Raw genomic sequence first — 14,553 nt, 5'->3', positions numbered from 1 at the left:
CTTTAATTTGTTAATGTAGCAGATTATACTGATAGTTCTCAGTGTAAAACCATCCTTGGACTCCTTGAAAATTACTTGACTTCCAGGGAAAAAGCTCAGATTGGTTGTGATTGTTACTATTGTTTGTTATGCATTGATGGCCTCAAATTTTGTCTGCAATTTATTTAAATTTAATTACAATTTACTTAAAATTTAAATTAATATATTATTTGAAATTTGTCTGCTGTGGTCCTTTCTCATAATGTTCTTGTCAGATAATAGTATTAACAGTTTAATAGTGTCATAAAATGAGTTGAAAACCTGTTCCTCTCTTTGGTTTTTCTTGAACTTTGCATTAGAGGAGAATGATCTGGTTTCAGAAGGCTGGTTGTAATGTTCATTTGAAACTTGTAGGCTTAAAAAAAATAGTCTTTTGTACATTTAAAATTGGTACCACATCCAGAGATTTGTCCATTCTTCATTTTTGATTGTGTTTGTGTGTGTATCTTCACTTTACTGCTTTTTTTCCAAAAACAAAATTGCCCTTAATTTTAAAAATTCTTACATCCTGTCTTTGGTAGGCAGAATACTGGCACTTCCACTTCCAAAGAGGTCCACTGCCTAATCCTTAGAATCCTGTTAGTTTGTTTTGTTGCATGATGAGGGGCAATTAAGATTGTAGACGGAATTAAGGATTCTAGGCATCTCACTTTAAAATAAGGGCTTTATCATGGATTATCTGGGTGGTCCCAGTATAATCAGCAGGATTCTTAAAAATGTCAGTGTGATGCATTATGAGAAAGAATTAGCTGACTATTGGCTTTGAGGATGGAAGGGGGCTACAAGCCAAGGAAGGTTGATGGCCTCTAGAAGCTGGAGAAAGCAAGGAAATGGATTCTCTCCTAGAACCTCTACAAGGAATGCAGCTCTGCTGACACCTTGGTTTTAGCTCATTGAAACACACTTCAGACTTTTGACCCCTCCCAAATTGTAAGGTAATACATATGTATTATTTTAAGTTACTAAATTTGTGGAAATTTTTTATAGCAGCAATAGAAATTTGCTATTTTGGTATGTGGAATGTGAAACCTTAAAATGTGAAAGTGCCTTTGGAATTAGCCAGTGAGCAGAGGAGGAAAGAATTTTGAGGAGCCCGACAGAACAAGCCCAGATAGCCTTAAAGAGACTGCTAGTAGAAATATGGATGTTAACTGTTACTGAGGGCTCAGAAAGAAGTGAAGAGCATGGTAGAGAAAACATTTATTGTTTTAGAGAAAACCTAAGTCCTCATGAACAGACTTTGTAGAAATATGACATGAAAGGCTCTGCCAGTGGGGATTCAGATGAAAATGAAATGAGCATGTTATTGGAAATTGGAAGAAAATGGTAGAGACTTAGCTGAATTGTGTCCTGCAGTTATGTGAAAAGCAGAGCTTGTAAATGATGAAGTTGGATATTTAGCCTGTGATTTCCACACAAAGGGTTGAAAGTGTGGCCTAGTTTCTTCTTATTGCTTATAAAAAAATGCAAGAGGAATGAGTTAATATCGAGGAAGAACTGTTAATCAAAAAGACACCATGACTTCATGATTTGAGACATTCTCAGTCTGTTGCAGGCTGAAAAAGATGCTAACATGAGGATTCACCCTAAGGAAAGTGTTCTCTGAAGAGAAAGCCAAAAGCGTGTCTGGACAAACTTTTGCCAGTGCCTTAGAATAATCAAAAGGTCAGAGTACTTTTGGACAGAGAACTTTTTTATCATTATGTCATGGATTTATCCATAAAAGTGCTTATTTCCTTAGTCATTTGTCCTGTATTATGTTTTTTGGATAGGTTTTATATAGTACTTTTTGCTTATCCCTTTACATGAAAGTGTCTTGAGTTTTGTTTGAGGCATCACTTTTAAAATATATAGGGGTTGCGGCGGGCACTGGAGTGGGTTGGGGCTTGGCCGGTGTGAAGGGCGGCCGAGCTGGAGGGAGGGCGGGGTTCAGGCCCCTATCCCGGCCAGCAGCAGCTGCTGCCATGGCTTGTTCGAGTCTGGTCCTTGTGCGCTTACGGCGTCTGCGAGTCCCCAGAGAGGCCGCTGTAGTGTTGGCGGCCACTGCCCTGAGGCCATGGCACACTCTGTGAGGACGGCAGGGAGTCCTTGCCCTCCCACTGTATCAGGTCCGGAAAGTGATTAGAGTGGCTAGCGAGTGTCTCGAGATCACAGAGCCGGCGGGAGGCGGCGCTAGGAGGCACATCCACATCTGTTTCCTCCCTAAAAAACAGTTGTGCCTAAATCTGGCATTGTGCCTGTCCCTGCACTGAGCCAAAGGACATCGCTGTGAAGTTCAGGTCCTGGTTCCTAGGAACAAAGCCGATCTTGTGAAATAAAGAGGAATCCCACCAGGAAGATGGCTCATCTGAGTGGAGGCCTCCCGCCAGGGCTACAGAACAGAGGAGGATCAAGGCCAAGAAAGAGCAGACCCTAGATGTGCATAGCTGATTGCACTATGTGATCCTTGTTGTCCACAAGCCACCCGTCAGACTGTGAGAACCTGAGGTTTGAGCCAAGTTTCAGGAGAGCCCAAACTTTGTAGTTCTCTACATGTTTCCTCGATCCACAGAAAATGAACAGATCTCAGGGGCCAGTGTCATTTGAGGATGTGAGCATGGGCTTCACTCAGGAGGAGTGGCAGCACCTAGACCCTGCTCAGAGGACCCTGTACAGGGACGTGATGCTGGAGAACTATAGCCACCTCATCTCAGTGGGGTACTGTGTTATCAAACCAGAGGCGATTTTCAAATTACAGCAAGGAGAAGAGCCATGGATGTTAGAGGAAGAGTCCCAAAGTCAGAGCCACCCAGACTTCTGCATAGTTGACCTGATGGAGAAGAGCCAGGAAAAGGAAGACCAGCGTTGGTGGAAAGTTGGTTTTGTCAACAACAAAACACCGACTAAAGAGAGAAATAGTGTATTAGGAAAAACATTTTTTCTGGATACAAACTTCATTTTATCAAGAAAAATACCTGGTAAATATGACTCATATGGAATGAATTTGGATTCTCTTTCAGAATTAATCATTAGTAATAGACACTCCTTTGTAAGGCAGCTTGATGAGTTTAATACACATGGGAAATTACTCCTCTGTACAAAGCACAAGAATTCTCATTCTAGAGAGAAATCTTTAGAATATGATAGAACTGGAAAAGCCATCAGTCAAAATGAGGACTTATTTCAGCATCAGGATACTCAAACTCTGAAGATTCCTTTTGAATATACTGAATGTAGGAAAGCCTTCAATGAGAGGGAAACTTTCATTACCTATAAGAGAGAAAGCTCATGGGAGAAGCCCTATGGATGTAATGAACATGTCAAAGCCTTTTCTGATAGACCAACATTCAGTGTTCATCAGGGAACTCATACAAGGGAGAATCACTATGAATTGAATGACTGTGGGAGGTGGTCTCTTCATGAGAAGTCAATTTTAAATAAGCACCATGGAGTTATCATGGGGAAGAGATAATATGAGTGTGTTGAAAGTGAGAATCATTTCAGCAAGAAGTCACTCCTTCAGTGAATTTATAAAGGAGAGAAAACCTTTAACTGTTATGAAGATTGGGAAGTATTCTGCAAGAAGCCAAATTTCATTCAGCATCAAGAAACACATATAGGGAAAAAAGTCTATAAAATTAATCAGTGTGCTACTGCATTTTGCAAGAAGCCAAAGCTTCCTACATATCAGAAAACAGATATAAGAGAAAAACTCTATGAGTGTAGTGAATGTGGGAAAACCTTCAGCCATAAATCATCTCTCTTCCTACATCAGAGGATACACAGAGGGGAGAAACCCTATGAATGCACCAAATGTGGGAAAACCTTTGGGTATAAGTCAGGCCTCACAGTACATCAGAGAACACACACAGGGGAGAAACCCTATGAATGTAATGAATGTGGAAAAAATTTCTGTGAGAAGTCAAATCTCCATGTACATCAGTGAACACATACAGGGGAGAAACCCTATGAGTGTAATGAATGTCAGAAAACCTTCAGTGATTGGTCAGCTGTCACAGTACATAAGAGAATACATACCGGGGAGAAACCCTATGAATGTAAGGAATGTGGGAAAACTTTCTCCCAGAAGCCAAACTTCATTAATCATCAGAGGAGTCACACAGGAGAGAAACCCTATGGATGTCACAAATGTGGAAAATCCTTTTCTGTGAAGTCGAAACTGAGGGAGCATCAGAAAACACACAGGAGAGACACCTTATAAATGTAATGAGTGTGGGAAAACTTTCTGCCATAAGTCATCCCTCACAGTACATCAGAGCACCCACACAGGGGAGAAACCCTATGAATGTAACCAATGTGGGAGAACCTTCTATCAGAGAACACACTAGGGAGAAACACTACAGGTGTAATGGAACCTTCCACCAGCATCTCGACTTCACTAAACAGCAGAGAAACAGCACTAAGAAGAAACCCCTGTCAACATCCTGAAACCTTCACCCTCTTTTTGGACTCACTGCATAGCAGAAGCACCCTGGGGCTGAGGTGGGGGACCCAATATATATGAGAAATCTTTTGCCTAGAAGTGACATTTCATTGAGTAGCAAATAATTAATATTTGATAACTTTATTAATATTTTGAAGATGTTACAGTGTCGAAGAAAAGTTTAAAAAGGAGTCCTTTTCTTTTGCAGAATATGTATAAGTATGCTATATAGAGAAACTTTACATGATAGGTTTGCTTACTGGAATGCAACATTATAGTAGGAAGTATATATATATTTGCTTAATAACTCAAAGTTTTTATTTCATAATTTTAATATGAATATGAAATGTATAAGTTGTCCCATACTTAATACCTATGTATTTTTTGTTTTAATTGAATTTTTTATTGAGATAATTGTAGATTGTAAGATGCAGTTGTAAGAAGTAATACAGAGAGACCCCATGTACCCTGTACCCAGTTTCCCCCAGTGGTAATATCTTGTAAAAATATAGTACAAATATCCGCCAGGATAATGATATTATTGATATAATCCACCAATTAGTTCAGAGTTTCTCAATTTTATTTCTACTCACTTATGAGTATGTGTGTTTAGTTCTGGGCAATTTTATCACATGTGTAGGTTTATGTATCCATCATTGGCTGTGGCATCTGTTGACTGTGGTATCTACGACCGCAGATATTTCATGATATTCAGGGATTATTAGTTTCTCCGGTATTGTAATTATGTTTTTCAAAAGAGTCTCTATATTTTAGAGGTGGAAAAATAACATTTGCTACAGCATTCAGATAATTGAAATACAGGCAACAATACCATGAGCTTGGAGATATATATGTATTTAATTGGATCACCTGTTCTTTCATTTCCAGGATTTGTTTATATAACTTGTATATTTATTTGTTGACTACATTAGGTTACAAATACTTTCTCCTAGACTGTGGCTTATCTTTTAATTTTATTTATGCTATATTATACTTTATAGAAGTTTTAAGTTTTGATGCAAATATATCAATCTTTTCATAGGTCTTTTTGCTTTTTGTTTAAGAAATTCTTTTCTAGACTGAGATTACAAAGATATTCTTCCAAAAGGCTGAAATTTTGCTTTTCATGTTTATATTTTTAATCTATCTGGAATTTTTTTTTTAATGGTGTAAATTAGTGGTCTACTTTCATTTTTTTTTGCAAATGGAAAAGTCAGTTGTCTCAGGGCCACTTTTGAAGGTCTGTGTATTCATTTCCCAGGGCTGCAGTAACAAAGTACCACAAACTGGGTGGCTTAAAATACTAGGAATTATTCTTCCAGTTCTGGTGGCTAGAAGTCTGAAATCAAGACGTCAGCAGGGCCATGCAGTCTCTGAAGGCTCTAGGGGAGAATCTCTTCCATGCCTTTCTCTCAGCTTCTGGTGGTGACTCTCCATCCTTGGTGTTCCTTGGCTTACAGCTGCATAGCTACAATCTCTGTCTCCATTGACACATGCATTCTCCCTTCCTGTGTCTAGTTCTCTGTGCTTCTTTTGGAGCCAGCAAGGCCATGGCCCTTAACTGTCTGCTTGTCCAGACCCTTAGGTGCAACCTAGTTGCCTCAAACCTAGCTTCTGCCGGTGCACAGCATGCGCTGGTGGAAATGAACAGAACCCTGCACCCACCCCCATCCCCCTGCCATGGACAAAGGCCCCTCCATATCCCCTGCCTCTTGTTTATAAAAAGTACTAGATCTATGGCTAGCACAGTTTCAAGAACTTGGCCTTAAGAGAATGGGATTAACACTGTTGCTTATAATAATCTGTATCTTTGTGGGCATCAAAATAATTGTAGCTTGTTCTGCCCGTATATGTAAATGGGCAACTACAATTGTCAGCGAAGGGATGCTACAGACCCATGTCAACATCTCCCACTCTAAGAATATGGTGCCCTATGTCAGCATGAAGTTACAGAAGACAGACCTTCGACCATAATCCAATAAAAATGGAATGATGTTCTGACAAGTGGGGATTTATAAGCAGCTTTTGGCAGGAAAAAGCTCTTTGCAGGAAAGAGCTCTCTGCAGGAGGCCCCTTTTGTCTTGTCACTAACCTTAAACCAGTTTCCCCCACGCTTTACTCATCTCTGGCCCTAGCACACTTTCAAATCTTTTGATCACATAATACCTTGCCTAATCTGTTGGTTGTTTCCATAAATTAAAGAAGCAGAAATAAAGAATAAGTAATTAACAGATGACCCTAGCTTCCCCTTCAGTAATCTCGTGAACAAACTGTGTGAACAAGATGGTATTGAAAGAAAGATCACAAGAAGTCAACAAGCCTGCATGACAAACCTGCATGCAGTGGGGGATGGCAATGACTCTGACCTCCTATCTCAATGATTAACTGAGATTACTTACCTTTTTCCTTTAAAAACTTCTCATGGCTGAGCAGAATCTTGGGAGGTGGTTTTTGGGGAGTCCACTATCTCCCCAGCATTCTGATTAAAAGCAACTTTCCTTTCTACAAACATTTGTCTCTCTTGAGTATTGATTTCTGAGCAGCAGGCATCCAGACCTGATTTGGTAACACTGGGACTCGCAGCACGAGGTGTGTGGAGGGTGGGGGGGTCTTTTCTTTTTATTGCCTTGTTGCACAGACTAAACATCTGAGACAATGTTGACTAGAAGTGGTGAGTAGACATCTTTGCCTTGTTCCCAGTCTTAGGAGGAACCTGCTGTTTATTTCACCATAAAATATTATGTCAGATACATGTTCTTTCATAAATGCCCTTTATTAGATTGAGGATGATTCCTTTACTTCCTAATTAATTGAGAGTTTTAAATCATGAATGTGTTGAATTTTTTCAAATGCTTTTTCTACATTATAAAGAGATGTTTTTTTCTTTTTTAGTATGTTAATATGACGAAATACATTGATGTTGAATACTAAGGCAACTTTGCATTTCTAGGATAAATCCTACTTGGGCACGATGCATTACCATCTTTTATAGATTAGAAGTTTCAATTTGCTATATATATATTTTTTGGTGGTACACGGGCCTCTCACTGTTGTGGTCTCTCCCGTTGCGGAGCACAGGCTCCAGACGCGCAGGCTCAGCGGCCATGGCTCACAGGCTCAGCCGCTCCGCAGCACGTGGGATCTTCCCGGATCGGGGCACGAACCCGTGTCCCCTGCATCGGCAGGCAGACTCTCAACCACTGCGCCACCAGGGAAGCCCATCAATTTGCTATTTTTTAAAAGAATTTTTGCATCTATGTTCATAAGAGTTATTGATCTATGATTTTCTTTTCTTGTGATGTCTTTGTCTGACTTTGTTATGTAGGTAATGCTGGCTCGTAAAATAAGTTGGAAAGTGTTTATTCCTAGAAGAGTTTGTGTACAGTTGTTACCATGTCTTCTGTAAATGTTTGGTAGAATTCACTTGTGCCATCTGGCCTGTACTTTTTTTTGTGGGAAGGTTGTCAGCTACAAATCATTTGTTTAATAGGGCTATTCAGGTTTTCTCTTTCTTCTTGAGTGACCTTTGGTAGTTTGTACCTTTCAAGGACTTTCTCTATTTCAACTAAGTTGCTGAATTTATTGGCATAATTATTAATAAAATTCCATGCTGCTTTAAAAAATAAATAAATAAAATAAAATAAAATATATAGAGAGACATAAATTATACATTTTTTTAAAAATTGAGAATCTTCGTATTTGGTGATTTTACTTCATTTATATTTATTGTTATTGCTGGTATATTTGCTTATATATCTACCATTTTATATTTTCTTCTATTTGATATAATTTTCTTTGCTTATTTGATTTATCTTTCCTGCATTTTATATGATTGATAGAGTTTTCTTTTTTATTATTGTATCTTCTTTCTACTGGTTTGGAAATTATACTTTCATATTTATTACTTCAACATTTATGCTTAAATTTTTGCATAGGTAGAATGTCCAAGCTACTTTTCTGCATTTAAAAAAGATTTTAGCAATATGCTCACTGTCATTCCATCAAACTCTACTCTTTTGTTAATTCTTGGTTATTTGAATAGTCCCAAGAATGTTCCTCTTAAAATCCTGACTCTCAGTTCCTTGACCTTTTCTCTGCTAATGAACTTAATCTTTCATCCAGCCACAAAGTGTCATTCTATTATCCTACCCTGGACTTTTTCATTACCAATAAATGCACTTCTTCCATAATCCCAACTGTAAGCATCCTGATTTCCAACCACTGCCTCTTCTCTTTTTATCTCATACCTTCTGCTTATGCCTTAAATAAGTTTTATTTTAAAACTTATTTAAATAAGTTTTAAAAAGCTGACTCAGACCTATAATTCATTGATTTTTACTATACCACATCTCTCTTTGATTTTTCTAAAACTGAAATAAATTACCAACTTGACATCTTGAATTTCAACTTGATATTTTTAATGGCATACTATCATCCTCCAAAAGATGAGGAAATATAAAATGAGAAGAAAACCAAAACAGTCCTAACACTAACCACAACTTTTCACATGTTTCTTCTTAAAAGAAAGAGCTGATAGAGGATATTAGGAATAGGATCTTTAATGTAGTACTGTATGTGTCCATAATGAGGGATTTAAAGCAACTAAAAGAAAAACTCTGAGTTTCCTGAATTTTAAATCCCACTTCACTGATAACTCAGTTTTTTTTTCATCATTTGGGATTGAACTCAACATGAAAACTTTTATTAGAGGATCAAGTTGGAAAAATTGATCCAAAAATCATACATCTAGATATATACAACCAATTGTCATATATCTTGTAAAAAATAGAATTTGTTCATTTATATATACACTGATCACATTTATTAAGCATCTATTTTTTGTCAAGCACTGGAATAGAAGCTGGGGATTCAAAGATGAGTAAAAGGCAGACAAAAACAATTGCCAAATATATTTATTAGGATAAGAATAATTTATAAAGAAATTGGTAGTTTAGTTTCCCTGAACATATTATTTGTTCAGAACAAAAGACCCTTATTACGCCCTTAGTGAACCTCTTCTAAAGACATCTATGAATAAGAGGATTGATAATATATTCTAAATTATTTAATTAAAATGTACTTAGAGGCATTTTAGAAAAGATAGAGCAGAAAGAACTGAGGAATAAATTCAAAGACTATACCTACATTAGTACAGCTTTCAGTAAAACCCCAAAATGGTTTTTTAAAACAAATTATTTATATATTTATCAGATTACCTTGGTCTCTGGGGCATCTGTGGTTCTATCTCACTGTACCTTCACTGTTTTGGGTTACAAGGTGAGGAAGCATACTTTATCTGAGGGAAATCATTCTTGTGGGAGAGAGGAACTAGCAATGTTGAACTAGCCAATGGCTCTTAAAGTGTCTATTCGTACATAGCTATGTTCTACTCACATTCCACTGACCAAAGCAAATCAGATAGCCAAGGCATTGTCAATGTGTGAGAGGAAATATGTCTCTAAGAGAGGAGAGAAAATAATTGGGAACAATAAGCTAATATAAATGAGTTTTTAAAGAAAACAGAGTAGAAAGATTGGTAAAAAAAATAACAGAGAACATATATTCCAAATAAATTTGTCAGTGTTTTAGAAATTCTAATTAGTATTGGCCTTAGATGGTTAAAGAGGAAGATGGTTATACTGATCAGGGTTAAACTGCATATAACAGAATTCACTCTAGTTAGTCAGAAGGGAATCTTTACACCAAGAAATAGAAATTTACAATATTATTGAAAAGGCCAGAAATAGGTTCCAGGCTAAATTTAAGGAACTATTTCTAGGCTCAGAATTGATCTACCTCTGCTGCAATTATAAATTTACCTCTGCCTTTAAAGAAAGCTGACAATTTAGGAAGCTGCTGTTACCAATGTTGACTGCAAACTACACTGCTTCTGCCATGACCAGGAAAATAAGCTGCAAGTTGGGAAGCGGCTAATACATTTCTAGAGCCACATCATATCTGCTATATTCTGGGCCAGCAAAATACATGCTCTACTCCCTATCTCCTCACATGACATTTTAAGGAATCAAAGTTCACACAAAAGCATTAACTGGTGGAATATGTCTCATTGAGAAACCTAGCTACAAGAGAATCTGGGAATGTGTTCTTTTTTGTAATAGAAAGGGTTTATTTTCTCTTTATAATATTTATGCTATTTGATTACAATGTTTTTCTGATCTACCCTAATCACATAAATAAAGGGAAACAAAACTTAATTAGAAATTTGATAAAATTATGCATGTTTTATATTGTCTTTTTTCAGAAGTCTTGTATATTAGGTAGAAAATTTAGAGTCCTAAGAAGTGAAGGATATTCTTCTTGAAGCCTAATAAATAAAAACAAAATTAGCAATGGTTTACATTTAATGAACTCATTTGAAGAGAACAAACATACTGATTAAAATTTGTCATGAAATTAAATATACTTTGGTTTGTTTACTTATTCACTTTTTTTTTAAACATCTTTATTGGAGTATAATTAGCACTTTTCCTCCAAATTTTGTTTAAAAAGAAAGAAAGCTACAGGTAAATTGAAAGAACAGTATTTGAATGCGTGTTTACCATTTACTTATTTCACCACCTGTTAAACAATCGCTACATTTGCATCCTCTCTCTCTCTCTCTCTCTCTCATACATGCTTTATTAAGGCCCTCTACACATGACTTAGTTTTTGCGGGACCATTTGAAAGTAAGGTACACATATCATGATACTTCACCCTTCAATATAGTTCTCAGCTTATGATGGTTTGACTTATGATTTTTCAACTTTATGATGGTACAAAAGCAATACACATTCAACAGAAACTGTATTTCAAATTTTGAATTTTGATCTTTTCCCGGGCTGGCAATATGTGGTAGATACTCTTGTGATGGTAGGCAGCAGAAGCGAGCCACAGCTCCCAGTCAGCCACGCAATCACAAGGGTAAACTATTGATACACTTACAACAATTCTGTACTCATACGGCCATTCTTTTTTTCACTTCCAGTACAGTATTCAATAAATTACATGAGATATTTAATACTTTATCATCAAATAGGATTTGTGTTAGATAATTTTGCCCAACATAGGCTAATGTAAGTGTTCTGAGCAGGTTTAAGCTAGGCTAGGCTAAGCTATGATGTTCAGTAGGTTAGGTGTATTCAATGCATTTTTTTACTTTTAAGATATTTTCAACTTACAATGGGTTTATTAGGATGTAACCCCATCATAAGTTGAGGAGGATCTGTAATTCAACATGAATATCCTAAGAACAAGGACGTTTTCCTACATAAGCACAATACTATTAACACATCCAAGAAATGTAACATTAACTCAATGGGAAATGTAACTTTTAGCTTTCTCTGCATTAAAAATGAGGTTGGAATGGATGTTTACTGAACCTAGGTACATTATCTTTCATTTTTAAGTTCAAGAAATGCCTTCCCTTGTATAGGGGTTGACTTTGATGTCTCAGACTGTCACTATCCTGTCAGCCCCTGAAGGTGAATTTTCTACTCAGTTCCATTCAAAATCATTTTCCTTCTGGAAAGAAATTACCATAAGTGGAGCAATTTATTCCTATGATGGCCTGCGAATAAACTCAGGGTAAGTTGAACTTGCCATGCCAAGTCAGGCTCTGACAGAACACATGTATTTGGTGTCAGCAGCTGTGGTGTTGGCCATGGAATTCCTTTTCAAAGAGATGAACAGGGATAAAATGTGATGTTTTTGTTTACCTGTTTGGTTTTAATGAAGTGCACAAATAATAAGAATAGAAGTAAACATACTCTAGTTATTGCCTCTGTTACTTGTGTAACTGATGTGCAGCACATTAATATAAAATAAAATTCAGAAGGAAAAGCAAAAATATCTGTTTTCTTTTATAAATTTTATAATTTATAAAATTCATCTGAACTCCCTTTGTGGCAGTAAGTTGCAAAGTCACTACCCAAACCATAACTAACTACAACCTCTTTTATATTATTCATGTCTACAGAGAGGACCTTTAAAAGCATATAAAATTGTTTGTTAACCCACTTTAAGAGCAGTCCAAAATGCAGGGAGAGAAAGGTGGAGACTTTTGAAATAGAAAGAAGCAGTTTCCTGGGTTGATTGCCCCTTAATAACCCTGGATTTCCTTTGGAGATATAATTACTGTAAGTCAAACTTGCACATTTCAATTTTAAAAATGGCACAAGCTTTCTGTATACCCAAATATGAGTATTTCTGGAAAAGTTTAAAGCCCACTATTCTTAGATGTTCATTTAGCTGTTCCAACACCTGCCACTTCCAATACAATGATGAAGAGGCTTTCATTTTATTCTTTTCTTATAAGAATTTAAAATGAATCCAGATTGGACTTTACACTGTTTTCATTTTCTTCCTAGAAAGTTAAAAATTCTGAGATAGAAATTTCAGAATTTTTAAGGTTAACAATAGGAAAAGTGGTTCATGAAGAAACCAGTCTCCACTGAGGGCTGAGGTATCATCTATGGTCTCCTCCATCATTTTGGAAAATGTCTACAGATTATTTGATAGTATTCTTTAATGCATATTATGAGGAGCTAATAGATGTTTATTTAGTGTTTATTAAACACTAAGATACAGTCAAACCTTTGGGAAAAACTTAATTCAATTTGAACATATAAGTCTAACAAAAGGGAAAGACATTTGTGCAAGGGCTTAAGGGCAGTAATCGAAACAGGAAATGTGTGTCTATCTTTTTGTATTTCAGCTAGTTGGGAGATACCAGGTTGTTTAAAAGATGGTCTCGAGAAATAAAAGTACATTGTGGTAGACCTTAGAAAGAAAAGTTAACCATTTAAAAAGATGATTTAAGAACATATTTATAAGGATCTGCCATGTTCAAAGAGCCGTGTAAAGCATATCTCTAAAAAACAATGAAAAAAAGGTTTCATATATTAGTTCTCTTTAGAAAAGAGGTACCAATAATCCAAATGAAACCAAAAAAAGCATCATCTAAGACTTTCATGCCAAACCCCCTTTCACTCCTACACACACACCTTTGATCACTCAACTGGTAAGAATTCATCAATGGCAAAACATTAATTGGTATATGGAGAGAGATGCTGTTTCCATTCTTATGAATTGAAGTAGAAGAAGTATCTTATTTTTCTATCTTGACTTTGCTTTTATCCCTGTGCACTACCCTTAGTTAATGTCTGGTATCTTTGTCTAGTAATATGGCAGATACAATGCTTAAATCATGGACCAATGGATACAACCCATCATTCCAGTTTTATCTTCTTCAGTGTCCCAACATGGACCATGCTCCCCAACCTTTGAAATTTTTTCCCCATTCTTGAACATTCATTTGTTCTTAGTTTAGATTCCACCAAAACAGTCTTGGGGCAAGGATTCAAGTTTGTTTGGGAGGTGCAGGAGATATTAGTAGGAGAATGGAAAAGTGAGACAGAGAAAAGAAGGCAGCCAATAACAGGTTATGAATAAAGTGTTATAGATTCTCTTCTGTTGCAGGTAACTAGAGCTTAAATTCCACTGGGAAAACTCTGAGAGGCAGTGCAGAATCATCAGAGGCAGAGGAGCTGGGCATTTATATACAAATACATTAGGTATTACTTCCCCTCATTTTGGCCAGTCATATCTATGGGAAGAGTGGCATTCTACCCCTTCAGAGAAAGCAGTCAAGCAAATGGATAAAGACATTAGTGGTTGGAAGTTGGCCACTGAAGTAGGATGCCCAAGGGATATGAGCAGGGTGCCTCTGCCATTTGTGGCCTTGCTTATTCTTTTCCCTAACTCTTTACTCCCTGTCTCCTCCAACCTTCTACTTAACCAATTTCTTCTCAAGTTACCTCAAATATCATCATCTTAATGCCTCCCCTGATCGCCAAGTAAGGTTTACTCCTTTACTTATTATCCTCAGTAACAGCTATAGTGGTTCTTATCTTGTGCTATTTTGTTCTGAGAATATTTAGGTACATGTTTCATTTTCACTCTTAAAAATGTGGTTAATAAAAACGGGGATTTTGTAAATTTATACCTCTTTCGGTATTTAGCAGAGTCTTGCACACAATTGATATCCCAAAAACCGTTTTGAGTGAATTTACTGAATTGAATGTGCCATGAA

At 36.8% G+C, this 14,553-nt stretch overlaps 1 protein-coding gene across 1 annotated transcript; it reads left to right on the top strand.

The window, feature by feature from the left end:
- Window positions 1–2,593: 2,593 nt before the first annotated feature.
- On the top strand, window positions 2,594–3,490 carry LOC309824139 (putative zinc finger protein 487; the record flags this gene model as incomplete). The annotated part of the gene is made up of 1 exon (XM_082656887.1): window positions 2,594–3,490. One exon carries the CDS (start codon window positions 2,594–2,596, stop codon window positions 3,488–3,490), a length of 897 nt encoding a protein of 298 aa, XP_082513013.1.
- Between the last annotated feature and the right edge of the window lie 11,063 nt (window positions 3,491–14,553).

The sequence above is a fragment of the Grampus griseus genome (genome assembly GCF_964374135.1).
Source record: "Grampus griseus genome assembly, chromosome: 6".
NCBI classification, from domain to species: domain Eukaryota; kingdom Metazoa; phylum Chordata; class Mammalia; order Artiodactyla; family Delphinidae; genus Grampus; species Grampus griseus.
This window is presented reverse-complemented; position numbering and strand designations above follow the sequence as displayed.